The sequence below is a fragment of the Rhinatrema bivittatum genome, unplaced genomic scaffold (assembly GCF_901001135.1).
Source record: "Rhinatrema bivittatum unplaced genomic scaffold, aRhiBiv1.1, whole genome shotgun sequence".
NCBI lineage: Eukaryota > Metazoa > Chordata > Amphibia > Gymnophiona > Rhinatrematidae > Rhinatrema > Rhinatrema bivittatum.
The window spans coordinates 60,229-87,274 of record NW_021820852.1 but is presented as its reverse complement, the minus strand read 5'-3'; the positions used below and the strand labels follow the sequence as shown (position 1 = coordinate 87,274).

General features: G+C 51.5%; 1 protein-coding gene across 2 annotated transcripts in view; it reads right to left on the bottom strand.

The window, feature by feature from the left end:
• Positions 1-22,194, bottom strand: part of ABCF3 (ATP binding cassette subfamily F member 3) — a 67,472-nt gene extending 45,278 nt beyond the window's left edge. The window contains exons 1-5 of one of the 2 annotated variants that reach the window (XM_029586479.1): positions 22,021-22,194; positions 20,061-20,208; positions 18,540-18,619; positions 17,516-17,568; positions 12,200-12,297 (exon numbers count right to left, since the gene is read on the bottom strand). In XM_029586479.1, the coding sequence (XP_029442339.1) occupies positions 12,200-12,297; positions 17,516-17,568; positions 18,540-18,619; positions 20,061-20,208; positions 22,021-22,093 (452 nt within the window). In that variant the 5' untranslated portion in view covers positions 22,094-22,194. Of the gene's footprint in view, positions 1-12,199; positions 12,298-17,515; positions 17,569-18,539; positions 18,620-19,957; positions 20,209-22,020 lie in introns of those variants that run through there. The other variant, XM_029586480.1, reaches the window with a different exon arrangement.
• Between the last annotated feature and the right edge of the window lie 4,852 nt (positions 22,195-27,046).

The window sequence follows — 27,046 nt, the reverse complement described above, 5'->3', positions numbered from 1 at the left end:
ACTCTGGGAATTCGTAATTGCAACAACCGAACTCTGTTCTGAAGAGATAGCACCCTTTCTTTAGACAGAAACACTTTGCCTAACCGGGTGTCAAACCTCACTCCTAGGTAGATTAGGGACTGTGTCGGGGTCAAATGACTCTTGGCCACATTCACAATCCAGCTAAAAGAGTGGAGAACATCGCAAACCCTGGGAATCGACTGTCGACATAGATCTGCAGACTTTGCTCTGATCAGCCAGTCGTCTAGATAAGGATGCACCAGGAGACCTTCCTTCTGAAGTGCCGCCGCTACCACCACTATCACTTTGGTAAAAGTGCATGGGGCTGTGGCCAGACCAAAAGGAAGGGCCCTGAACTGAAAATGTTGTCCCAGGATCATGAAGCGAAGAAAACGCTGGGATTCAGAGTGAATCAGAATGTGTAGATAGGCTTCCATAAGATCCAGAGAAGCCAGGAATTCCCCCTTGCGCACTGCCGCTAATCACCGAACGTAAGGTTTCCATCCGGAAGCGGGGAACTTTGAGAGCAGTATTCACTCTCTTCAAATCGAGGATGGGCCGAAACGTGCCAGTCTTTGGGACCACAAAATAAATGGAGTAGCGTCCCTTTCCGAGCTCCGCCGCAGGCACTGGAATGACCGCCCCCAATTCCTAGAGGCGGCCTCAGGTCTCCTGTACCGCCTTTCGCTTGTACCCCGGACTGCAAGGTGAAATTAGAAATATATCTTGAACGGATCAAGGAAATTCTAACACGTAGCCGTCTCTTATTATATTGAGAACCCACTGATCCTGCGTGATGTTGGCCCACTAGTCGTAAAACTGCATCAAGCGACCTCCTATAATAGGAAGAATTGAGTGGACCAGCCTCGCTTCATTGCGAGGACTTGCCACTGGCTGCAGATCCTCCTGCAGCACCCCGAAACGGCTGCCCCCGTATGCCCCCTAGGGGAAAACAACCTCTGAGGAGCAGAGGGAGCCCGCGGCTGCTTGTACCTACGCTGCCCCCGGAAATCGAGCGCGCAATGGAAAGAAGGACTTAACTGTCTACGGCGGTCCACAGGCAGCTTATTTTCCCCCAAAGATTTAATAAGCTGTTCCAGGTCCTCTCCGAAAAGCAACTGACCCTTAAAGGGGAGAGTGCCCAACTGCGATTTAGAAGAGGAGTCCGCCGGCCAATTGCGCAGCCAAAGGAGACGCCAGGCCGACACCGCTGAAACCATGGCTCTGGCTTGCACCTTGAGGAGGTCATAGAGGGCATCTGCTGCTTCCAGCCGTTCTGCCTGTTCCACCTCTGCAGACGGGAGGTCCTGCGTGTTGAGTAGTTGTTAAACCCACCTAAGGCTTGCCCGCTGCATGAGACTGCTACAGACTGTTGCCCGGACTCCGAGCACCAAGACTTCAAATATTCTCTTGAGATAGACTTCTAACTTGTGGTCCTGAAAGTCCTTCAAGGCGGTCGCCCCCACTACCGGAATGGTAGTCCTCTTCGTGACCGCGGAAACCGAAGCGTCCACCTTGGGGATCTTGAGCATATCAAGTCACTGATCTGGGAGAGGATAGAGTTCTCCTTAGCTTTGCCCACTCGCAATCCGGCATCTGGCGCTTCCCATTCCCGCAGGAGTAACTGCATCAGCACTGGATGAAAAGGGAAGATGTGTGGAGGTGCCCTCAGGCCAGCCAGGACTGGGTCTACATTGCTAGAAGTCGAGGCCCCCGAGCTGTCCTCCGGAGGAGCATCTATGCCCAGCTCTGCCAAAATGAAGGGTATGAGGGGATCCAGTTCCTCAAGCTGGAACGGGAGCAATACCCGTGGGTTGTCCCCCTCCACTGGAGGATTCTGGGAGAGAACATCGACATCCGGGTCGGGGTCCGGAAGCTGAGGGGCTGGACTAGCACGGACCGGAGGAACCGGGCCCCTGATACCAACCGAACCCGGTTTGCTCCCTGAGCATCAGGGATAGTGGGTCCCTGAGCTGGAGATGTCCTAGGGGCCTGAGCTGGAGGAGGGCCTATAGGAGGCCGAGCAGGCGAAGGGTCTGAAGATGGGTTATCCTGCTGCATCAGACTGTTCACTTATGCTTTATGCATCAGAAGAACAAATTCAGAAGTAAAATGTCCAGGTGCTTTCCCTGGCATCAGAGGAGGGGGGGGTCAACGAGCAGTTGAGGGTCTGAGCCTGCGTCTGGAAGGTCCATGGGGCTCAAATCTGATGTAGAGTGAGGGAAATTCGCGTCCCTTCCTCCATCTGGCTCCGATTCCGAAACGAAGTCTGCAGACAAAATGGCCGCCGTTCCCACGGTTTGCAGGAACGGGGCCGACCTCGCTGTACGCTTGCAGGGCTGCGAACGAGTCGATGATTTATCCGAAGCAGAGGGACCTTCCCCGCCGGGTAGGCAACACGAACAGACTCCCTCACGGGAGAGCCTCGAGCAGGCTCCCCGCACACAAGACAAAAAGTAGATCGAGGCATGGAGGGAGAGAGGAGGGGAACCGAACTGCCGCTGGAGAATGACAAAGGTCATCAGTGCCTGGCTGTGAGCGGGAACGAGCTATTTCAGCTACCAGTTCCTTCCCCCGGAGGTATCAGCTGTAAGCTGAGCAGGAAACCTTTTTTTTTTTTTTGAGTTTTGCTTACAAGACAGAGGAATGAGGCTTCTCTGTCAGCAGACCCAAGGCATGCTACTTCTCTGGGTCTGCACGAGGGAGGGACTGGACCACCAGTGTCACCCCTAACCAGGCAGGTCACATCAAGGGGCAAGCCCCCCTAGGCCCAGATAAGAGCAAGGAGCAAAGTTGTTGCTCCTTAAGAGAGAAAGGAATTTAAAATAACAATGTCTTTTTTTTTTTTAACTTTATAAAATTAGAAGTACTTGCTTGATCAGAGAACAAGACAGAAGAGAGAGAAAGAAAAAAAAACACTTTCCCAGGCAAGTAACTGTCTAGAAAAGGGGAACCGCAGGTTCTGCTACCTGCATCTGCTGGAGACAGAGAAATACTGAAGGGACTGTCCTGATGTAGGATACCCTTTTCTCCGTCTCCATCTGCTGGACAGGAGGCTCAACCCACTGTCTGGACTGATCCGGGTACGTACAGGAACTGAATTGTCTTCATCCCTGGACTCCTCCAGTTCCCCAGTGTCCTCCCAGGAGGGACCCGGAGCCTCAAGGGCAGGCTGTGCCCTCTTGGCTGGCACCATAGCGGAAGAGAGCGAACCAGGTCCTTCCAGCGCCCTTGCCGTCCAAACTTCCTTCCTCGAAAGGACTGGGACTACGACGACTGTCGAGAGGAACCAGATCTATACGGGGCCCCCGACGATCTCTGTGGCCTCAACTTCCTGGGCCCATGAAGCGGGACCTATTGGAAAACGAAGTCCGAGCCCTGTATCTGTCCTCCGGAAACTTGAACGCCCGGTTTTCACCAGGGACTGCATCAGGTCGTCCAGTTGTTTGCCACATAACAACTTCCCCTTAAAAAGGAGCGAGCCCAGGTGTGCCTTGGAAGATCCTCCGCCGCCCAATTGCGGAGCCAAAGGGGACCATGGCTCTAGCCGAAAGTCCTCAGAAGGTCGTGCATCGCATCCACGCTGTAAGTTGTCCGCTTGCGCCGCCTCCTCTCCCGAGAGGCTCGCATTGGCCTGAAGAACCTGAGCCCAGCGCAAGCCGGCTCTCAGGGCAAAGTTACTACAAACGGCCGCCCGGACTCCCAGAGCCGAAACCTCAAAAAAAAAACACAAAAAAACAAATAAAAAAAAAACTTTCCTGAGTTGAGCCTCCAGCTTTCTGTCCTGGATATCTTTGAGGGCCGTGGCCCCCGTTACCGGAATAGTCGACCGTTTAGTGACCGCCGAAACCGCTGCGTCCACTCGAGGAAGACGCAGGAGATCCAGTTTATCCAGAGCTTCACTAACCTTCAGGCCCAACTCCGGGGTGTCCCATTCTCGAAAGAGAATATCAGAGGCTGAAAAAAATGGAAAGGAAAGCCACCGTAAGGCCCAACAGAACCGGGTCCATCTTGACATCCTGTCTAGACTCCATGGGTGGAGCATCCACCTCCACTTCCCGCAGAATAGCCGGGATAAGCAGAACAAGCGCACCACCATGGGGTCGTGACTCTTCCGCGTGCGCATCGTCGCCCCGCGGGGCCCCTAAATCAGGATCTACTTCCTCGGAGGAAGCCGACTCGGAGTCGGTATCCTGGGGGGCCCCGCGGTCCGAGCGCCGCTCCCTAAGCGGGTCCACGGGTCTCCGGGGACCCTCCCCCGCTCACTTCTTCTGGGGATCAGACCGACTGTCTGAACCCCCTTTGACCGCCGACCTTTTCCACTTTGAGCGCTTATTGCGAAGTCCGACGAAAACGAGGCCTCAGAATCCGAGGAGGCCTCATCCTGACTCCGACCCGCCGAAGAAGCAGCCCCCCCGCGGGGGATCCCCCCTGGGGTCCCGTCGCTGAGGAGATAACGCCGGCAGCATACCGCCATTTTCCACCGCCCGCCGCGTGGCCTCCCTCACTGATTCCAAAATGGCCGCCGTTCCCGCACTAAGCGGGAACAGCTCGGCCCTGCCTTCTCCTTCAGGGGCAGCGCGCGGCGGCGATCGTGGTCGAGCGCGAACCCCCCCGACCGCCCTCGGACGGCCCTTCACCGCCCGATAACCAAGAGGAGCAAAACCCCGTCGGGCGACCCCCGTGCACGGAGCCGCATGTGCGGCACGTAACACCCCCCCCCCCCCCCCGGCATGCGCCGCACCGGGCCGGACCACCGAAGCCGAGAAAGAAGAGAGCAAGAAAAAATCAAATCAGCCCTATGCTTTCCCGCACGGAACGCTCCCCACGCGAAAACCAAAGCAGACGGCACAACAGCGAAAAACAGCAAGAAATAAAACAAAGTCTTTTTTTTTTTTTTTTTTCCTTCTTCTTTCTACCTGTCGCTGATCTTGGTCCTGAACTGTCCAGTCCAGCGGGGGTGAGTGAACCGGGCTCCCCGGTTTCACCCCCGACGCTGCTGCCAGAGACAGGCCGGGTCCTCAACCCTCAGCAGCGGCCTCGACCAGGGGGGGATGGTCCCCTCAGGACCTTACAACCCCCCTGGGAGGCTCTCAGGACGAGCGAAGCTTTCCCACTTTTCTTTGGAATTTTCCTTCTTTTTTTTTTTTTTTTTTATCAATCCAAACAAATCAAACCAAAACAAACCAAATCCAACAACCCTGACTAGCTAATCCACTACCCAGGGATCATCAGAGCCTGTGGGTGAACCTGCCCCATCTGCTGGAGACAGAGAAAGACTGATGAGCTGTGGGTGGCGCCTTACTATATGTGAGGGTGCCCGACAAGTCTTGCTCTGTCTCCATCTGCTGGTGCGGAGTCACAACCCAGGTGTCTGGACTGATCCTGGTACGTACAGGGAAAATATATTTAAGATGCCAAGACCTTCCCCTAGGCATGGAAAAGCACAAAAGGCCTGATGTAGAAAAATAATTCTGGGGAAAAATCCCCCCACGGCCAATGCAGCCACACACCCCAAATGAAGGCACCCCTAATGGGAAGCCAGAACTAGAACAGGGGCACCTCAAAACTATCGCCCTCTCTGAGCACTTCTGCAAACTCAGGACCTGACTGCAGGAGATTCTGCCATCCCTGAAAGCCGCGCAGCAGACCGCGCGTCGAGGCCTTCAGAGCTCATCACGCAGATAAACGAGGTGAGCAGAAAGGCAGAAGCCAGGCCTGCCACAGAGCAGCTGCCATCTCTCTCCCCTCTGCGAACACAGACCAAACACATAAGAAAATTATTACTTACCTGCTAATTTTCGTTCCTGTAGTACCATGGATCAGTCCAGACAGTGGGTTATGTCCCCAATCCAGCAGATGGAGTCAGCACAAGCTTTGAGGGGGCGTATCCATATATACTACTACCCCCTCTGCAGGAGTTCAGTATCGAGTATATCAAAGCCAGAGTAGAAACCCCCGAAGGATCAAGTTTGTGGAAACAGATAATGAAAACAATTGTAACCGCAACAAGTAACTGCAAACATCCTACCAACTTGTAGGGAGCTGTGAAAAACAGCGAAAAGAAACGACTGTGAAGACACAGAACACTGCGAGCAAGAAGTAGCGCAGAGCTGAGCAGGATCAAGAACCCAAACGCGGTGGGCGTCTGGACTGATCCATGGTACTACAGGAACGAAAATTAGCAGGTAAGTAATAATTTTCTTTTCCCTGTACGTACCTGGATCAGTCCAGACAGTGGGATGTACCCAAGCTTCCCTAAATCGGGTGGGGTCCTGCGAGGCCTGCTCGGAGAACCTGCTCGCCAAAGTGTCCAGAGACTGAAGAGGCGAGGTGCCGCCTGAGAACGTGTAGAATGCGCTACGATTCCGGGTGGGGGAGTCCGACCCGCCCCAATGTAGGAAGCAGCAATGCCGGCCTTCAGCCATCTGGCAATGGTAGTCTTCGAGGCCTGAGACCCCTTCTTAGGACCGGCCCAGAGTACGAAGAGATGGTCAGAGGTCCGGAACTCATTTGTAGCCTCCAGATAGAGGCGCAGAGTGCGCTTGACATTCAAGAGACGGAGAGACTTCGGCTCTGAGGAAGAGAAGGATGGCAACTCCACCGTCTGGTTCACATGGAATGCAGAAACCACCTTCGGAAGGAAGGAGGGAACGGTGCGAAGCGAAACTCCAGAGTCGGAGAAACGGAGATAGGGCTCTCTACACGACAGAGCCTGCAGCTCCGAGATGCGTCGAGCGGAACAGATGGCCACAAGAAATACAGTCTTGAGAGTGAGATCCTTTATCGTTGCGCTGCGCAGCGGCTCAAACGATGGTCCCGACAGGGAGCGAAGCACAAGGTTAAGACTCCAGGAGGGACAAGGGTTCCGTAACGGAGGACGCATATGCTTGCCACCCTTGAGAAAACGAGCAATGTCAGGATACTGTAGAAGAGAGCCCCCATCGCTCAACAGCGAACCAAGGGCGGCCACCTGAACCCGTAGTGAATTATAGGCGAGCCCTTTTTCCACCCCCGCCTGTAGAAACTGAAGGATCTGAGGTACAGAAGCCTTAGCGGGTCTCGTGGCCTGGCTGGTACACCACAGCTCGAACACCTTCCAGACTCGAACATAGGCCGCCAATGTCGATGTCTTTCGTGCCCGCAATAGTGTGGATACTACCGCCTCCGGGTAGCCCCGACGCCGGAGGCGGCGCCTCTCAAAAGCCAGGCCGCAAGACAGAAGAGTTCTGCCTGCTCGAAAAATACCGGGCCCTGATGTAGGAGCTGGGGGAGGTGTCCCAGCCTGATTGGCCCGTCGATCACCAGCTGTAGCAGATCCGCAAACCTGGGTCGCCTGGCCCATTCTGGGGCGATGAAAACCATGGTCCCCTGATGGCTTTCTATTCTGCGGAGCATCCTGCCCACCAGGGGCCATGGTGGAAAAGCGTAGAGCAGAAGATGTGGCGGTCACGGGAGGACCAGGGCATCCACTCCCTCCGCGCTGCGCTCTCTCCGGCGACTGAAGAAGCGTGGAGCCTTGGCGTTGAGAGCGGACGCCATCAGATCCAAGTGGGGGGCCCCCCACCGATGGACGAGAAGTTGCATCGCTTTGTCGGAGAGAGACCACTCTCCGGGGTCCAGCAGTTGACGACTGAGGAAGTCCGCCTGGACGTTGTCCACACCGGCGATGTGCGAGGCCGCTAGCCGGACGAGATGACGCTCCGCCCATTGCATCAGCAGCGCCGCCTCGAGCGTGGGCTGCGCGTGCCTCCTTGTCGGTTGATGTAGGCCACGGTGGTAGCGTTGTCCGATAGGATTCTGACTTCCCGGTTCCGAAGAAGCGGGAGGAAATGTCGCAGAGCTAGCCGGACCGCTCTGGTTTCCAGACGGTTGATTGCCCACTTCGCCTCCACCGTGGACCACGTCCCCTGCGTGGCGCTTCGATTGCAGACTGCACCCCAGCCTGCTAGACTGGCATCGGTGGTCACCACCACCCAATTTGGCAGATCGAGGGACACGCCACGGGCCAGGTTCGGCGGATCCAACCACCAGCCCAGACTGTCCCTGGCATTCTGCGGGAGTGGGAGAATCATCTGGTAGTCCTGCGATACTGGTTTCCAACGGGAGAGGAGCGCCCACTGTAAGGTCCTGAGGTGCGCGAAAGCCCAAGGTACAAGGTCGATGGTGGACCCCATCACTCCCAGGAGTTGCAGGTAGTCCCAGGAGGTGGGCTCTGGTAACGCAGAGAACCGTCGTGTGATCCCGCAAGGATTGAGCTTTGTTCTGGCGCAGAAAAACTTTGCCCAGTAGGGTGTCGAAGGTCGCCCCCCAAAAAAACCCAAGCGTTGCGAGGGCATGAGGGAGCTCTTGGAGAAGTTCACTACCCATCCCAGGGAATGTAGAAACCGTACTACTCGAGTCACCGCTGAGCGTCCATGATCGAATGACTTCGCCCGGAGGAGCCAATCGTCCAGATAAGGATGAACCAGGATGCCCTCCTTCCGGAGAGCTGCCGCCACGACTACCATGATCTTGGTGAAGGTGCGCGGCGCCGTCGCCAATCCGAACGGGAGAGCCGTGAACTGAAAATGCTGGTCCAGAATTTTGAAACGAAGGAAACGGTGGTGGTCCGGGCGGATGGGAATGTGCAGGTAGGCTTCTGTTAAGTCCAGGGAGGTGAGGAACTCCCCCCGATGCACCACCGCAATCACTGACCGGAGCGTTTCCATGCAGAACCGAACGACTCGAAGGGATTTGTTGACTTCCTAGAGGTCTAGGATAGGCCGGAAGGAACCGTCCTTCTTTGGTACGACGAAATAGATGGAATAGTGGCCCGAGCCCACCTCTCCGAAGGGCACGAGCGCAATAGCGCCTATCTCCCGGAGTCTGTCCAGAGTCAGCTGCACTGCTCCTCTCTTGAGGTCCAAGCCACAGGGGGAAAAGATGAACCTTCCCTGCGGGGGGCGGACAAATTCCAATGCGTAGCCGTGTTTTATGGTATCCAGGACCCACTGGTCCGAGGTGATCCGTGCCCACTCCGCGTAGAAATACGTTAGTCGGTCCCCAATCTTGGGGACAGAGGAGTGGGCGAGACTGGCATCATTGTGAAGACTTGGTATAGGGGTTCCCGGTTCCGGGAGTAGTGCGTGCGGGCAGACGCCCGCGAAAGGAGCGCGACCAGGGCTGAGACCTGGGGGCGGATGACCGGGAGCCCGCCTGTCTGTATCCCCTGTAGCGCCTTTGCGCTCTGGCTCTGGTCTGAGAAGAAGAAAATGCTCTGGATGGTCGAAACCTATCCTCCGGCAGCCGATGAACAGCGTTCTCCCCCAGGGACTTGATGATCTGGTCCAAATCCTCCCCGAAGAGGAACTTGCCCCTGAAGGGAAGAGAGCCCAGACTCGACTTAGAGGACGTATCAGCCGCCGAATTGCGTAGCCACAGTAGTCGTCGTGCTGCCACTACCGAAACCATGGATCTTGCGAGGACCCGAAAAAGGTCGTACGAGGCGTCCGCCCCATACGTCACTGCGGCTTCTAGCCGATCTGCCTGGGCAGCCTCATCGGACGGCAGGTTCTGAGACGTGAGGAGTTGTTGCACCCAAAGGAGACTAGCCCGCTGGGCAAGCGAACTGCACATCACCGCCCGCATACCCAGAGCGGAGACCTCGAAAACCCGCTTAAGGAAAACTTCCAACTTACGATCCTGTGTGTCCGCAACGCCGCACCTCCCGTCACTGGGATAGTCGTCCTCTTCGTGACCGCCGACACTGCAGAGTCCACCTTTGGGACCTTGATGAGGTCCAGAAAATCTTCGGGGAGCGGGTACGGCTTTTCCATAGCCCGGCTGCTCTTCAGGGAGGCCTCCGGGGTGTCCCATTCCCTGGTGAGAAGTTGTAAAAACGAGTCATGAATGGGAAAAGCCCGAGCCCTCAGCCGGAGTGCCGCCAGGACAGGATCTCCCTTCCTTGAAGAAGTGACGACAGCGGGAGCTACTGGGGCAGGCGGGTCTGGTGGCGGGTCCAAATCTAATTCTTGGATGATCTGCGGGATGAGGTCGTCCAGCTCTTCCCTCTGGAAGAGGCGTAGGGTACGCGGATCATCCCCCTCCTGCGTGCCGTCCCCTTGTCCCCCGTCCGAGAAGTCAAGTCCATGTCCCGCTGGGTCTGGCACCGCCCCCACTGCCGCGGGCGTGGATCGGACCCGGGTAGGAAGGCGGGAGGCCCCCACTCCCGGAGGGTCGGGGGGGGCCGGCGTCGAGGGCGACATCCGAGGGATCTTAGGAGGGAGGGGTCCCACAGGTGCTTCCAGCCCCTGCAGATAAGCGGTATGCATGAGCAGGATAAACTCCGGAGAGAACCCCGGCCTGCTCGGGTGCGCTTCGGGGGCGGCGTGGTTCCTGCTCCCTGGCTCTGGGTGCTTGGTTCCTGCACCAAAATCGGGGGAACACCCCCGCTGGTAGAGTCCTCCAGGGATCCGTTCTCCCTCGTGGCCTCCAGGGATCCGTTCCCCCTCGTGGCCTGCGCCTCAGGGCGCTCAGAATGTAAAATGGCCGCCGTTCCCGCCAAAAATGGCGGAGTGGCCGGCCCGCGCCGCCCGGGCAAAAAAAAGAGAAATCAGTCAGGGACTGTGAGGTACCTTCCCCCCCCCGGGGAGGCATCGTGCACAGATGCCCTCCCGGGAAATCCGGGACCCCGGGTCTCCGCAGGCCGCACAGCGGGACGGCCGCGGCATCAGGATCGCTGTAGGAGAAAAGAAAAAGCCACGGGGGGGGGCCACGCGCACAAAAGCGCCGCTGCGGGGGGCCTGGTCGGCCCGCACTGCCCGCTGTCCGAAAATAGAGGAGGGTGCCGCGGGGGGGGCCTTCCCGGCCACACGACCCGCCCCAGACATCTTTCCCTAAATGGCTCAGCAGCCCATGAGGAGCTGTAAAATGGCCGCGGGTGAGGGAGTAAAGAGCGAAGAGGCCGGCTCCACCGGCTTTCGCGGGCACCGGGGGCTGAGCTGTGAAGGAAAAAACTACAAAGGAAAAAAACAAACTTACCCCTGGCTGCAACGAGAAATAAAACAGCAAGGCCGCAGAGAAGAGACAAGGAAGATAAGCCACTCCCCAGAAGTTGAAAGAACTCTGCCTTTTTTTTTTTTTTTTTTTTTTTAAACTTAATACAAACTTGATACAAACTTGATCCACAGAAAAAGACAACAACAAGCCATAATCAAGCTAGAAAGTGAAGAAAAAGGAAAAGGAGGGGAAGCCTGATTCCCCTACTCGCATCTGCTGGAGTCAGAAGATACTGAACTCCTGCAGAGGGGGTAGTAGTATATATGGATACGCCCCCTCAAAGCTTGTGCTGACTCCATCTGCTGGATTGGGGACATAACCCACTGTCTGGACTGATCCAGGTACGTACAGGGAACAGCCCTTTTCCTAACACAAGGAGAGCCATGCAGGCCTCACAGCGTCCACCCCTCAAGCAGGCTTGTCCATCCTTCCTCTCCACGGGCACCGCCAATGGCAACCGCAAGACTGCCTGAAATGGCATTTCCTCTCCACCACTCTTGGCGGCAGCAAGGACACCTTGGAACTACACAGACGCCTCTGGGACCTCTCACCCGCTGCGGCCCCTAGCCCAGACAGCAAGTCCTATCGGTTTGTTTGTTTTGGGGGGGGGGGGGGGGGGGGCAGGGAAGACAGGAGAGTGAGAGAGACTATCAGGCAAAGCAGGACAAGAAGGAACACAGGTAAACCTCCTCTCAGACAAAGCAGATCATTTATCTGACTTTCCTGACAATTTCAACGTCTTTATCCTTCTCAACCATAGACCCCCTCGGGGGTAGGGAGCAGAACAGTAGGCTCACACTGCTGAACTAAGCCAGGCTACTGGCCCCAAGGCTCTGACCTTGGCTGCACTGCTGAACCGCTGCACTGGGCCAATCCTAGCACCTGCTGGAGGCAGAAAATCCTGGATTCTCACTGCAAGCAGCACCTGCGATGTCACAGGAAAACCCAGCATCATCTGTCTCCATCCGCTGGGACAGGAAAATAACTGGCTGGTGTAGCAGGACAAGAAGAAATCAATTAAAACAGAGGAAGAAAAGAAAATAACGATAAAGAAAGTTAAATATCCTCTCTCTCTCCCCCCCTCTTACCAGCAGCACAGGTTCTTCTCAAGAGTTAATAGGTGGCTAAAAATATAAATATGGAGGCAGGGAGCACTCACAGTGGTTCCAGGGTCTTCTGGACATCTCTCTCTGTTCTCCTCTCCTGCTTTGCTTTTAGTTTGGCTTCAGCCTTTTCTAGCTTTCTAGCATTGACTGTCTGACAGGAGAGAAAAACACAAAACTGGTGTCAAGGACTCGCCCAGCACCCCGGCATCCCAGCTCCCCCCCCCCCCCCCCCCCCCCCCCATTCCCAATAGGGCTCATTCAGCAGCCAAGTATCCCCCAACCACCCCCTCCCATTTCCCAGAGTCCCCCCAAATCGCCAACAGGGCTCGTCTAGCAGCTCACCATCCCCCCAGTCTGTCCTCTCCATTACTAGCAGGACTCATCCAGCACCCCAGGATCCCCACAGCAGCCACCCTACCCATCCCCGTTATATTCCATCTTTCAGACACTTCGAAGCACTAGGAATTCCCCTTTCTCCAGTCTGAGCAGTGCAGGATGAGGCGGCTTGCCCAAGGTCACAGAGAGTGACCGCAGGATCTGAATGCTTCCCTGGTTCTCATCCCGCTGCACTAACCGCTAGGCTACTCCACCATGATCCAGCCTAGCGGGTCCGATTTGCGGAGGCACTGGGCTCGGAACTGAGGAAGGACACTGCTGATGCGGGCTACAAGAAAACGTTGCTTGCAGGTACAAGGGGTAGAAGTGGAGTGGAAGGGGAAAGCTGAACCCTGGAAAGAAGCTTCATTTAAAAAAATTAAAAAAAAAAAGGAGCTGGGGTGGGGGAGGGGATGTGGCATGACCAAATGTGAGATGCTGCTGATTTGAGGATTAGGGGGGCAGGTTCGGCCCTTCTGGGCCGAGCCTTTGCAGCTGAAATAAAAGGGTCTGGTTATTAGGGCCTGTAAGGCTATCTTTTTTTTTGTTTTTAAATTTTACAGCATTACTTAACTGGCTATATTATTTTAAATATATGCAGTTATTTATAAAGTTATCCAGTCACACAAGGCTGCATAACTTTAAAATAAATAAATAAATATAACGGTTAGCCAGATTAAGTAAACTAGAATATTCAGTGGGACGTTTATCCTACTGAATATCCAGGACAAGTTAACTGCTTAAAGTTAGCTAGATAACTTGTCCACTAAATGTCCTACTGAATATGGACCCCAACAAGCTCTTGCTGAATATGAATAAAACAGAAATACCTCATCAGATTTCCTTCCAATGATGTGCCAAGTACTTTAATGGTGTGTGGGGCTCAGATTCCCATCCTTGCTCAGGCCCGTGATTTAAGAGTTGTCATGGAATCTAAGGTGTCCCTTAAAACACATCAACCAGGTAGTCAAAGGTGCCTTTTCTTACCTCAGCCCTTCACTATTCTCTTCAAAAGCCACTGTGGACATACTATTGAAAAAAACTTGATGAAAAACGGGTGACCGTAACTGTACTCAAACGCTGAATCCCAACAAGATTATAAATGCCCTGATCTAGAGATTTGGCGAGAGCTTATCCGTAACCTCTTGGAATCAATATTCACTTCACGGACGATTCCTTGGCACTGCTCTTGGGCAGTCATGTGCGGGATGCTGAGTCCATCTACCTACACTAAGGAAAATCAAATTATCCAGTAAGTAGTTTGTCCATTTCCTAGCGTGTAGCCAGATGGACTCAGGACCAATGGGATAAACAAAAGCTACTCCCGATCGGGGCAAAGTTTGCCCGCAGTCCGGTTAGCACCGTCCTTGCAAAGGCTGTGTCCTCTCGGGCCTGAACTTCCAGACAATAGAACTTGGAGATGGTGTGCAAGGAAAATCACTTCACCGTTTGGCAGATGTCAACGGGATGGTCCAAGAAAACAAAGAGGTAGGCGATCTATGATAGCCGTCAGGAAAACACAAAAGAATAGATGCCTCAATCTTTTCCAACGTTTATTAAAACAGAGACGTGTTTGTAAAATGCCCGACTCAGGCCGAGTTTCGCAGCTTAGTAGCCACTGCCTCAGGGGCTTGAACACTTCGAAGTCAAAGATGAAACTCAACAATTTAGTTTCATCCAGTAACCAATAATTGTGTGAACAACTTTCTGAATAGAGTACCGCATACAGTCTCAGACATCTCGCGGACTGCCCGACACTGGAGTAAGCGCCTGAATTGTAGACACGCCAATCTGACCGCCCGGGCTTCCAGGTGGTTTATGTTCTAGAGCGCTTCTTCCTTGGTCCAACGTCCCTGGGCCGTCAGTTCCTGAGAGTGAGCTCCCCAACCCCGGAGGCTTGCGTCTGTCAAGAGGACCAGCCAATTCGGCAGGAACAGGTTTACACCCTTGCCCAGGTGAGCTTCCTGAAGCCACTACTGGAGCCAAGAACATATTTCCATCAGTAGGTGGAGGTGAATCAAATAGTCTTGAGACAGTAGGAAGCTTTGAATTGGTGGCATGTGTGCCCTCGCCCATGGTACTACCTCAAGGGTTGACGCCATCAAATAAGGACCTGAAGATAGCTCTACACTTTGGGGCGTATCGTGTTACTCAACTGATGCACTTGGGATATCAACTTTCTTATCCACGAAGGCAGGAGGAAGACCTTGCCCTGCTTGGTGTCGAACCGGACTCCCAAATATTCCAAGGACTAGGAGGGCTTGAGGCTGCTTTTGTCTATATTTATGACCCAACCAAGCTCCTGAAGCAAGGACGTTACCCTGCTGGTCACCTGGAGACTCTCTTCCAATGACTTCGCCCAGATCAACCTGTCGTCCAAGTAAGGGTGCACCAGAATTCCCCTCTTTCCTCAGTGCTGCTGCTGCTACGACCACCATAATCTTGGAAAATGTTCTGGGGGCGGAGGCCAGGCCAAAGGGCAGTGCTTGGAACAGATAATGGCAGCCCAGTACTGCAAAGCATAGGAAAAGGTGATGTTCTTGCCGGATTGGAATATGAAAGTAGGCCTCAGAGAGGTTAGGAATTCTCCTGGTTGTACGGACAATTATCACGGTGTGCAGTGTTTCCATGCGGAAATGAAGTACCCATAGGTGTCGGTTGACACTCTTGAGGAACAGGATGAGGGCGAAAGGAACACTCCTTCTTGGATTCGATGAAATAGATGGAACAGCGCCCCCCTATTTTCCTGGGGCGCAGGTACTGGAATTATAGCCCTCAAACTGAGGAGCCTTATCATGGTAGACTCCACTGCCTGCTTCTTGTGCTGGGAGTGGCAAGAAGACATCATGAACATGTCCCGAGGAGTGCTGCGAAATTCCAGTGCGTATCCTTCTCATATGACATCCAGTACCCATTTGTCTGATGTCATCTCGACCCACCGCTGGTAGAAGAGAAATGGTCAACCCCCCTATCTCTTCGTTCTGTGGATGGGTCAGCAAAACAATCGGGGAGTTCGGGCCTGCCCCTCTCCTGGGCTGTCGGCTCTGAAAGGACTGAGACCTCCCCAAGGACCAAGGCCTCTGAAATACTGAGTATCTGTATGGCAGATAGATTTCGGGCACCTAAGCAGGCTGCAGCGAGGCACATGCATGGGAATTCTGCACCTAAGCAATTGTGCACGTACGACTGTGCGTGAAGTTGTGCACATACATATGTGTGCACAGCATGTGTGCACAGAGCCGGCACGCACCACGCGTACCAATGCTGACTGGAGGGCAATGCAAGGCACACAGAACAGCATGCAAGATGGCGCAGACACGGCCTACCACGCAGTCTGCCGACGAAGCCTGAAGCAGGGCCGCTCAACCTGCTCAGATGCCCACTTCCCTTTACAGCAACGGATTGGGAATGTCGTCGGTACGGTACGCTGAGCCAAGGAGATCGGAGGAAGTCTTATTGAAACCCCTCCAACGTCTCTGAAATCCTTAAAAAAAAAAACCCAACTTACCTGGGCTCAGCGCTTACCGGCCGAGTACAGAGATGGTCTCTGGCTGCGGGGGAGAGGGCTTTGGCCATCACCGCCACGCTCGGCTTCCTGCACCTGCTGTCTTTCAGCTGCTTCAGTAGCAAAGTCCATGCCAGGAACTGGCTACTGGACCAAGGCTCACCTCTGAGGGATCTCAAAATTAACCTCAGGAATTCTCAACTGGGGGAGGAACCTTTAGGTATCACCGCAGGAGAGCAGGGCTCAATCTCTCTCTAATTTAAAGGTAAAATTTCCTCTTCTAAAGAGTAGGGCGATCCCAGTAGGGAATGCACGTCCACGTCTGCTAGGAGACAGAGAGATACTGAAGGGCTGAGATCACTGCAGGGGTGTATGTAAGGCGACATCAGCTTTGAAACCTGACTGAGTCTGCATCTGCTAGCAGGGGAGCATATAACCCACTGGTCCCGATTCCATCTGGCAACACGCTAGGAATCTGCACATGCTGCATAGGCTCTGCCCCTACCTGAATGAGAATGATCTGGAGACTACTGTGCAATCATTAGTTATGACTTCACAGGACTATTGTAATGCTTTGTATCTTGGCTTCCTTCAAACAGCTATCCGAGCATTACAATACATCCCGAACCTGGCCAACCAAACAGTCTCTGGTGTTTATTTGACAACATATTTCCCCTATATTGATCAAATATCATTGGCTCCCAGTAAACCAGCCATGCTGGTTTCAAAATGTCTTAAAAGCCTTACCCCATCAGCCCTCAAATGTTATCAAACCACATGGCCCTTAAGATCGGCATCACAGAGCCGTCTTGATGTTCTATCATTCAGAGTATTCCGTTTGCATGAGTCTCGTGTCATTTTTATGTGCACGGTCCTATGTTATGGAATTCACTGATTCATGAACTTAAGGAGGAGTGTGCTCATTACTAAAATTTAGAAAGATGGCCAAAGCCATCCTACTTTACCAGGCCTTTCAATAGTAAGCGAGCTGGTCAGGAGGTTGCTGTGTTTACACATTTCCGGAAGTGATTAGTTTTAACAGGCAAGGCTAGAATGATAACCATTACTGATATGACAGGGATTAGTTTTGTGTGTTCACGTTATACTTGTTTGTTTTAATGTCATATGTTTTATGTTACGATGTCATGGTTTTTATATACTAATGATTTTATGAATGTGTTTGTGGAAGCCACCTAGGAATTTTGCTAGGCAGTCTACAAATTTTAAATAAAGAAGTAAGAGTGATTCACTGTAATCCTGCAGTGACTGTTTCATGGATTTCTTGCCCTGCACACAGTCAGCAGTACAAGAGAAACACTGAGCACCTTAGCAGGAGCTCATACAGTACCTGAATGTAATTCGCTTTTAAGTGGCTGAAAGGCAGAATATAAATCAACTAACTAAATAAATAACCCAGAGGAGCAGGCAAAAGGGCCTGGAATTTCTGTCCCTTCAAAAGGAATTTGCAGGAGGTGAGGTCTGTTCTCACCGAGGACTGCTCTTTCTTCAGGAGAAGCACCGTCATGGGCTCTGAGCCTGGATCTGCAGCAAAGAAATGAGAGCAAATCAGAAATTCAATGCAGCTATCACATACCGAGGAGCAATAAACACCAAGCTGCCACAGCCCCTGACCTCAAATGCCCTCACCTCCTCCCCCTCCACGCACCCCGACATGCTACACCCACACACACACACCAGTCCTCTCCCCCCCCCCTCCATATACACCACATCCCCAGAGCCAAAACGCCCCTCCTACACAGGCCAAGGAACTATAAAGCTGATATTAAAAGCCCCCTGCTTTCAATGTAATTTAGGAGCCTACGCTTTCAGCTGAAAAGTCACCCACACTGAGGTTCCTAAATCTAGACCTGCTATTCATGGCTAGATTTAGGCTTTTATGTTAGTTGCCCAGAGCTCAGACCCTAACCACTCTTCCCTCTAAGATGTGCAGACTGGAAACCCCACAGACATGGCAAAACTAATCAGAGAAAACTCTTTTTCACTCAACGCACAATTAAGCTCTGGAATTTGCTGCCAGAGGATGTGGTTAGTGCAGTTGGGTTTAAAAAAGGTTTGGAGAAGTTCATTAACCGCTATTAATCAAGTTAAACGTTAGGCTCCTAAATCTTTTGAAAAGCGACCTCTAATCATGGGCCCCCGTCTCCAGTGATTCCAGGAATGGTCACAAAGTTTGGCCTTTGGCATGGAACTGGCCAATCCTACCTGAAAGAGAAGGGCTTGATGGCAGTGGGACAGCACTTTGCTTCCCTTCCAGCATCCACCCCCCACCATCCACCCTCCCTCGCCTCCCAAGTCGGGAAATCGGAGGGCGATGACAGCAGTGCCTCAGGCTGCATCCTCTGCTGAGGCCGGAATGTCGCACTTTGAACTACAAACATTCCCCCTCCTCCACCTCAGTGCATCACAGACCCACACCCAACATCAAACTGTGGAAATGGCTGGGATTGCCGGGCAGGCAGGAGGCACAATAGCAGCAGGGAAAGGACACGAACCATAGTTCTCTGCTATCTTGGAGAGCTGGATCGGAGCATCAAGCAGCACCTGGTTCTGACCCTGCGATCTTTGACTCTCTCTATAAAATAATCCCAAAACAGGCAAATCAGAAAGCAGCACAAGTTGTGATATCGACAGTGAAATCACATTACAAGCATCTCATCAAAGCTCCCACACGTCTCCATGCAGCGTGTGCAGCTGGTCATCATACCCAACCTGAGAACCCCTCACCCTGCCGAGCACCAGTAGCAGCTGCTGGTGGTCCCCTCAGCCCAAGGCTCCTCAGCATGGGCAGTTGGCTTGGAACTCGCAAGCCAAGGCCCCAAACCCTGCCCTACAGCATGAACTGCTGACAGCAGAGCTCAAAGGCCCCCCCTCCCCCCCCCCCCCCAATGCGGCACTTTAAAGAAATGCAACCTGAGAAACACATGAACTGCGGGGGATCTGTTACTGAGAGAAAATGGATGGAAACCGTGGCTCCTAGGCCGGTCTCTTTTCCTGTATAGAACTGGCAAAAGATCACTTCCCAGCTTTTGTACTTGGGAGGAAAGTTCCAACCCTATACAGAACTCTGGTTTGGCCTTTGATAAGAGGAAACAAGAACTACAGACAGCGATCAGGCACTTTGTGCTATGAAACCCCAAATTCTCTCCTCATGAGCCATGAGAACAGAACACGGGATGAAAGGAAGGTTCAGCACAGATGTGCAAAAGGAACAAATTTAAATAATTCTGCTGTGTTATAAGCCCAATGTCCAGAAAAATCCTGGAGAGCTGCTGTGAGCTTGCCTCTGCCGGATGGCACCACAGACTAAATAACTGCGAGAGGATTATACCAATTTCCAGTTGGTATCAGATCAATGTAGTTGGTGAAGCTAATCTAATTTGTCAAGAATAATAAAGCAATCTGTAAGTTTGAAATCTATTCCTACATAAATGTGTAACAAAGGAAGGCAGCTTGGACTAGAGGTTGGAGCAATGGGCTCAGAACCAAGGTTCAAATCCCACCTCCTCGGCTGACACTTCTTGTGACCTTGGGCAAGTCACTCTAGCTCCCATTGCCACAGGTACCCACAGATTGTAAGCTCTTTGGGGCAGGGATTTATTTGTCCCCGAATTCAAATAATGCTGTCAACTGCCTTGAGCATCATTTGAAAAAGGTGAGCTAAAAATTCAATTATATATTTATGGATTTATCAACTGCCTTTTTGAAGAGATTCACCCAAGGTGATATAGCAAGATAAATTAGAAACAGGCAAAATACGTTAAAATGATATAGTAACAATAATATAATGCAATGATAACAGAGATATACTACAATGCATTCATAACACCTCAAAATCTTCCATATATAAAATGGAGCTAGCTATAAAGTGTCTCTCTGTTTTTACTATCTTAGCCTTTATGTTACAATTTACCGTAATTGACAAGTTTCTAATAACAGAAGGCAGTCTCCTTGTGATACCACAGGCTGAGGGATTTCTCTCTTTGCAAGTGCGCACGGCTAGCTGCAGTACTCACAGACGGAGACTGCTGTACATGCGTTGACAAATGTCCCGGATATCTTCATCATCCTTGGTGTCTCCAGACACTTCCTGTAGCAGCTCCCCCACTGCTTCAAACAGGTCATCCACAGACTCCAAGTCTGAACTGCTACTGTCCAAGATTCCTGTAAGCCAGCACACAGTGAGACGGTAAGAAATAGCAAGTAAAGCAAGAGGCTGCAACGGTCTGGAAGAGCACAGAAAGTGAGACATGGTATGTGCAGCGAGTCAGGAAAAAACAGCATAGGCAATAAAAAAAAAAAAAAAAGCACAAACATTGAGACCACTAGGGTCCAGAAAAAGAAAGCATGCAAGACCATAAGGACCCAGGACTGCTCCTGCCCTCTCTCCCCAACTCAATAGGGAACGTACTTATCTAAAAGGAGACACCATCAAGCTAACTAGCAGCAGATTTCAAACTTAAGAAAGTTTGTTTTTTTTTCAGCCAATGTACAATTAAACTCTGGAATTTGATGCAAGAAAATAGGATCAAGGTTAATAGTACAGCAGATTTTGTTTTAAAGATATGGCCCAGTTTTTGGAGCACAATTATTAGCCAGCTGCCAAGTATATGCCAGGAGAGAGCACCTCCCCATGGGGTCTGCCTGGCACTTGCAAGTTACCCAGACAGGCCACTGTTAGAAACAGGATGCTCAGCTAGATGAAGAACCACTGGTCTCATCCAGTTCTTATGTCAAAGAAAAATACCCAAGTTGTCTCTAGTACTTTAGTTGTCAACTTGGTCCTTGGTGTCCACTAGACCACTCTAGTTTTCAGGCACTGCCTCCACTGTATACAGAGAGAGATAATAGGTGGTGGTATGACAAGCACAACAATTGATATTCCCCTCTCCCATCACTATTTTGCCTCTTTGGCCTCTACATTTATCTCTGGAAGTACACTGTGTGGAGGGGGGAGGCTAGGAAGTGTGTGGAGAAGGTTAGGAAGTGTGTGGAGAGAGAGAGGGGGGGATAGGAAGTGTGTGGAGAGAGAGAGGGGGGCTAGGCAGTGGGTGGAGAGAGGGGAGAAAAAAGGGGAGAGCGCAAGAAAGCAAGAGAGAGAGAGGGGCTGGACAATGTAAAAGATTAGAATGCCTGACCCTCTCTCTTACTGAAGCAGATCTCTCCTGAGTGGGGTGTATGATGTGTTGGATTAGAACTGTTGTCCCTCTCTCTTACTGAAGCAGATCTCTCCTGAGTGGGGTGTATGATGTGTTGGATTAGAACTCGTGTCCCTCTCTCTTGTTGAAGCAGATCTCTCCTGAGTGGGGTGTATGATGTGTTGGATTAGAACTGTTGTCCCTCTCTCTTACTGAAGCAGATCTCTCCTGAGTGGGGTGTATGATGTGTTGGATTAGAACGCGTGTCCCTCTCTCTTGTTGAAGCAGATCTCTCCTGAGTGGGGTGTATGATGTGTTGGATTAGAACTCGTGTCCCTCTCTCTTGTTGAAGCAGATCTCTCCTGAGTGGGGTGTATGATGTGTTGGATTAGAACTCGTGTCCCTCTCTCTTGTTGAAGCAGATCTCTCCTGAGTGGGGTGTATGATGTGTTGGATTAGAACTCGTGTCCCTCTCTCTTACTGAAGCAGATCTCTCCTGAGTGGGGGGTGTATGATGTGTTGGATTAGAACTCGTGTCCCTCTCTTACTGCAGTGGTCATCTCCCCTGGAAGAGGGAGGGCTGTATGCTGTGTAGGATTAGAAACCATGTCCATCTCTTTTACGGCAGTGGACATGTCTCCTGGGGGATGGGTGGCTGCTGTGCAGGATCAGAACTCGTGTCCCCCTCTTACTGCTGCCTTTCCCTGTCCTAGGACGTGACGCATGCAGTATGACATCACAAGCAGCCTCTACATCCAATCACAGCAAGACTTTTATCTACCGATGACCTGACAGGGGCGCCTCGGTCCCCCTCCCATCCTACTGCCCTTCTCCTCACCCGTCACGTAGTCAAACATCTCGGCGTCCAGCTGGGGGAACTCGCTCCGCAGGATCTCCACGAAGGTCGCCATGTTCCGCCGGCCGGCACGCGGAGACAACCAGTGCGCAAGCGTGGCAGAGCCGGAAGGAAGTGGCCTGGGTTGCTGGGAGTCGTAGTTCTTACGTCTAAGGCCTCGCCGAGGGGCCGGAAGTAGGGCGTGGTCTTCCCGGTGCGTGCGCGGGGAGGGATTTCTGAGGCGTGCGTTTGGAAACTTTAGTAAGACGGATGGAGGGCGCGAAAGCTATAAGGCAGTGCTTCTTAACCAGTTACGGTTTCAGGAAGGATATCTACAGTGAATATGCATGATTGTAGTGCATGCAAATCTATCTCATGCCTATGCATTGTGAATATCCCGAAAACCTGATTGGTTAGGTGTGCCCCAAGGACTGGCTGCAGAAGCACTGCTGGAAGGCGCAGGGATATTCCTGCTTCAGCCAGGTCAGGTAATAAGGCTGATCTCCTCCCAGTTTTACCCCATTGCATACCGGGAAGTGTAGTCCTGCCTTTTCTACCAAGCCCTGTATACAGAAGGTAAAGGCAGGATGGGCCTCGTCCTCACCTGCTGCGGGTGAGGTTTCTCGGCTCTCAGACCGTACAGCTAACGCCCCAGGAAGCCAAGGCGAGACTTGTGGCCCCGTCCCCTCCAGCTTTACAGGGTGAAGTCAGTCCGATCTCGGTTTCTCATTCTTTTGATGCCGGGGATGGGAGCCTCTAGTCACAACCCAGCCACAGTGATGGGGGCAGGGTCTCCAAAGCCAGCAAGCCTCAGCTTTAAGCAGCCACCCTCCGTTTGGGGGTTGTTTTTTTTTCTTCTGTTAAGGCAGGGGCTCTACCGGCGGCTGATTGCTGCATAGCACTACTTGCACAGGCTTCTGCCATGTCCTACTCTACTCTCTTAGGAGCAAGTTCTGTGCATGGATTTGGAGAGGATTTAGTGTGCAAGCTTGCAGCCCTTAACTTTCATCTAAATCCACCCCCACACACATTATGCAGGCGACAATAAATGGGTATGAGTGATAAGCCGCACCTTAGAACAAAAACGAAACCACATTTCCACATACACTGCACTATATATAATGCTTTTATTAGGATTATTTTTATTGAACCATCTAATTAGATTTTATTTCTGTCTTAATCACTAGTTTTAGGGTTTTTATGAATTTCGAAGGCTTGTATTTAATATTTAGCACGTTATTTTATCTTTTTATGTTCCCATTTATTTAATGCTCAATTATATTAGTTTATAGCCTGATGTGTAATTAGTTTCTGTGTTAGTGACTTTTTATTGTTTTACAGTTCATGATTGTCTTCTGTTTATTTTTATTGTTGTGAAGGCAAGTTCCAAACAACGGTATAGAAAAGCTTACAAATAAATAAAAACTAAATAAAACAAGAAAGGGCAGAGGTGGTGACTCACTCTACAAAAAAAAAACCCTCCTTATCTCATTACCAGAATCTCAAACCCATCCCAGCCCCTGCTGCCTCCCTATTCACCGCTGTCCCCACTCGTTTCTGAATCTCTCCTCTCCACCAAATCCCTGCTGGGAGCCAACTTTCAAAATTGCCCACAAAGCTAACACCCATGTCCCGCAGCCCTGAGTCCACGACCCTCCCTCTCTCCTCAAGGACTTTTAAATCTGTTGTCTGAGTCTTCCTCCCTCACCCTTGATTCCTGAGCCCTGCAAGGCCTTGAGCCAGGGCCCAGCTGCACCTGCTGCCAAGCCTGTGTCTCCTTTCTTCCTGCCCAGTGCCCACCCACACCAAGGATGACAAGAGGCCTAGGCCGGGCAGCAGGCAGACTCATGGCTTTTACATTCCTGCCAGCAGATGGAGGCAGAGAAAGTTTTACTGACTGAGCCACATAACTTAGAGAAATACTGAGGGACTGCAGCTGCCACGCCATATCCTGCAGATGGTAGGTAGAGGATGTAAAACCTTCCGTCTGCAGCAGGAAAAACAAACTTTAGGAATTTAAGGAAAATGTCTGAATCCTGCCAGGGAGTTGTTAGGTGGTGGTGGGGCCATTCTCACTAGTTTGAGGCAGACGAGCTGGGGCTTGGTGACCCTTCTGCCAGAGAGGCATAGGTGGGCGTCTAGTGCTTGCAATACCCTCCTGCCCCACTGACAACGCTGCATAACTGTCCCAAACGAGCAGGGAAATATTCTTTTTGTTTTGTTATCCAGGGCTGGTTACTAAAGTTAATTGAGGAAAGAAAAAGGGGGGGAGATGGTTTCCTTTGCCTTTTTCTTGATTGCACCAGGGCCGGGTAGCAGCCGGTGCTGCTCAGCAGTTATCCCCCAACCCAGCTCCAGTTTCCAGGTCTTGGGAGCTATGGCTTTGACAGGGGAGCTGGTGCCTTGGGTATTTGCGCGTATGCAGCCTCTGCAGAATCCAATATGGGAGGAGTTTCACCTCCCCCTTTCCTTTGAGGGGGAAGGCAGGGACGGTCTTGCATGGTGGGTTATTCATGCCAATCTGGAACGTGACGTGCAACTAGAAGTTCCAGATTGGGTAATTCTCAGCACTGCTGCCAGCATCGCAGGGGGGAGGGGTGGTGTGTCAGGATCAGTCAGCACAGGGCCAATGCCGTTGAAAGATATTTTTGAAAAAAAGTGTTGGGCAAGGTCAGGGACTGTGAGGGCCTGAGGAGGACACAAAATGGGCCATCTCGGAGAAGGGATCCACAGTGACCCAGATTACAATAACCCTTTAGGAGGAAGGTCTGTAATAAAACCTATGCAACTATGGGTCCATGCTTTGGCTGAAATGGGTAATAGTTGTAGGAGTCCAAGGCCATGAGTGGGAGGACTTGTAGCAGGCAAAATTTGGATAGGATTCCACATAGCGTCGTCTGTAGGGAGTCTTACAAACACCTGGGGGGGGACCTGCCAGTCTGATGTCATGGGCCCACTGAAGCGCCTTTTCCCTGAGGTGCATAGGCACCACTGCTTTCTCTGCTAGCACCGTAATCGTAATGTTGGCAAGGATTTTGGCCAGGTCAGTGATATGCTGAGGGGGTTTCTGGTTATCGGAGGAATCAAAAGAGTGAGATAAGACATCTGCCCATTGACGTCTTAGCTGGGTGGTAGGTCATTTGAAAGTTGAAGCTGTTAAAAGGGTTCACCTTGTCTGCCAGGGATTCAATCTTTGGACTGTTGTAGGAATATCAAGTTTTTGTGGTCAGTGACTATGGTGAATGGCCCTTCAAGGAGGTGCCACCGTTCTTCTAAGGCTAGCTTAATGGCAAGAAGTTCATGGTTTCCAGTACTGTAGTTTCTTTCAGTGTGTACATTTTTTTTTTTTTGGAGAAAAAGCAGCAGGGTTCATTCTCCCCTTGGTGCCAGGTTGAGAGCGCACTGTCCCAACACTAACGGATGAGGAATCTACCTCCAGCAAAAAATGGAGGTGGGGGATCCAGATGCTTTAGACAAGAGGTGGTCACACAGGTTGCTTTGGGTTTTGGAAAGCTTGGATCACTGCTTCTGGCCAATTCCATGTGTCAGCACTAAGAGGTGCGGCCAATGAAGAGGAAATTAGAGATAAACTGTTCTTGAATATTTCTAGGGCATTGTTTAGTCCAAAATGGCTTTCTTAGTGTTGAGCAAGGTTTTCCACTCATCCTCTTCACAAATCCTTGAGGTTGTACTGCCCCCTGAGATCCCACTTTGTGAAAATGGTGGTCCCTGAAGCCTGTCAAACAACTCGGAAATGAGAAGTAAGGGATACAGATTCTTTTTGGTGATCATGTTTAAGCCACGATAGTCGATGCACAGCTACAACGACCCATCCTTCTTGTGGATGAACTAACATCCAGCCCCTGCCAGAGATATGAATGATCTGATAAAACCTTGTTCGAGATTCTCCTTGATGTATTCTGACATTGCTTGCATCTCGGGGATAAAACTCTTCCCTGAGGAGGTGTCTTGCCAGGAAGGAGATCAGTAGGACAGTCATAGGCTCTGTGAGGAGTTAGGCTTTCAGCTTGTTCTTTTTTGTTGACCCACATAGGTCGCATAAGCTCAAGGAAGCCCTGGTGGTATTAGTATAGTAGAGAGAGCAGTGGTCCGTAGGGGCAAAATCATTTGCAGACACCGGTAGAAGCATTGGATCCCCACTGGGTGAGTTTTGCCTGTGACCTGTCAATGCTTGGGCTGAACTTTTGGAGCCATGGTAACCCCAAAATGATGGGGTTCACAGACTTTGGCCAGATGCAAAATGAAATCTATTCCTGGTGTAAGACTCCCATGTGGGTCACAGGTTCGGTGGCTGGCTGAAGCTTCCTTGCAACGGCTCCCTATCTACAAAGGTACCAGTTGTATGAGCGGGAGAGTATATTTCTGCACCAGATCATCCATTAAATTCCCGGCTGCTCCAGAATCACCTTGCAGTGTAAATCCAGCATACTACCCTTCAGTAGTACTGGTATCAATAGCTGTGTTCAGGGGGAGGAACATGAGCGACCTAGGGCAGCCTCCCCAAGCAGCCCTAGGCTTGGATGTTTCCAGACGGCATATGCATCAGATCTAATATAAAACTCATCAAAAGTAGATGCAGCAATAGCAAACATGCTCAAAACACCACCATGCATGCTCTCTCTCAAATTTTTACAATCCTTTCAAATTCTCACAACACAGTCTGATTACGTATTCCCCTCTTATTGGATAAAGGGACTGCAACTATCGCTGCTAAGTCACCACAAAAACGTAGTCTCTTTATCCAATAAGAGGGGAATACCTAATCAGAGACAGATGTGTTTTTTGAGAATTTAAAAGGATCATAAATAGTTGAGAAAGCACATGGTTGGCATTTGAGCGTTTGCTATTTTTTGCATCTCTGTCGTCTAAAGATGTGTTAATATTTAAGTATTTGGGTCATTGGTGTACTTTGGATGAGTTTTTTGTTATACACTAATGGTATTATCGGTGTTCAGGTTGTTCTAAATGCAAGTGAAGATATATGCAAAGCCTGCTGTAAAAATAAGAT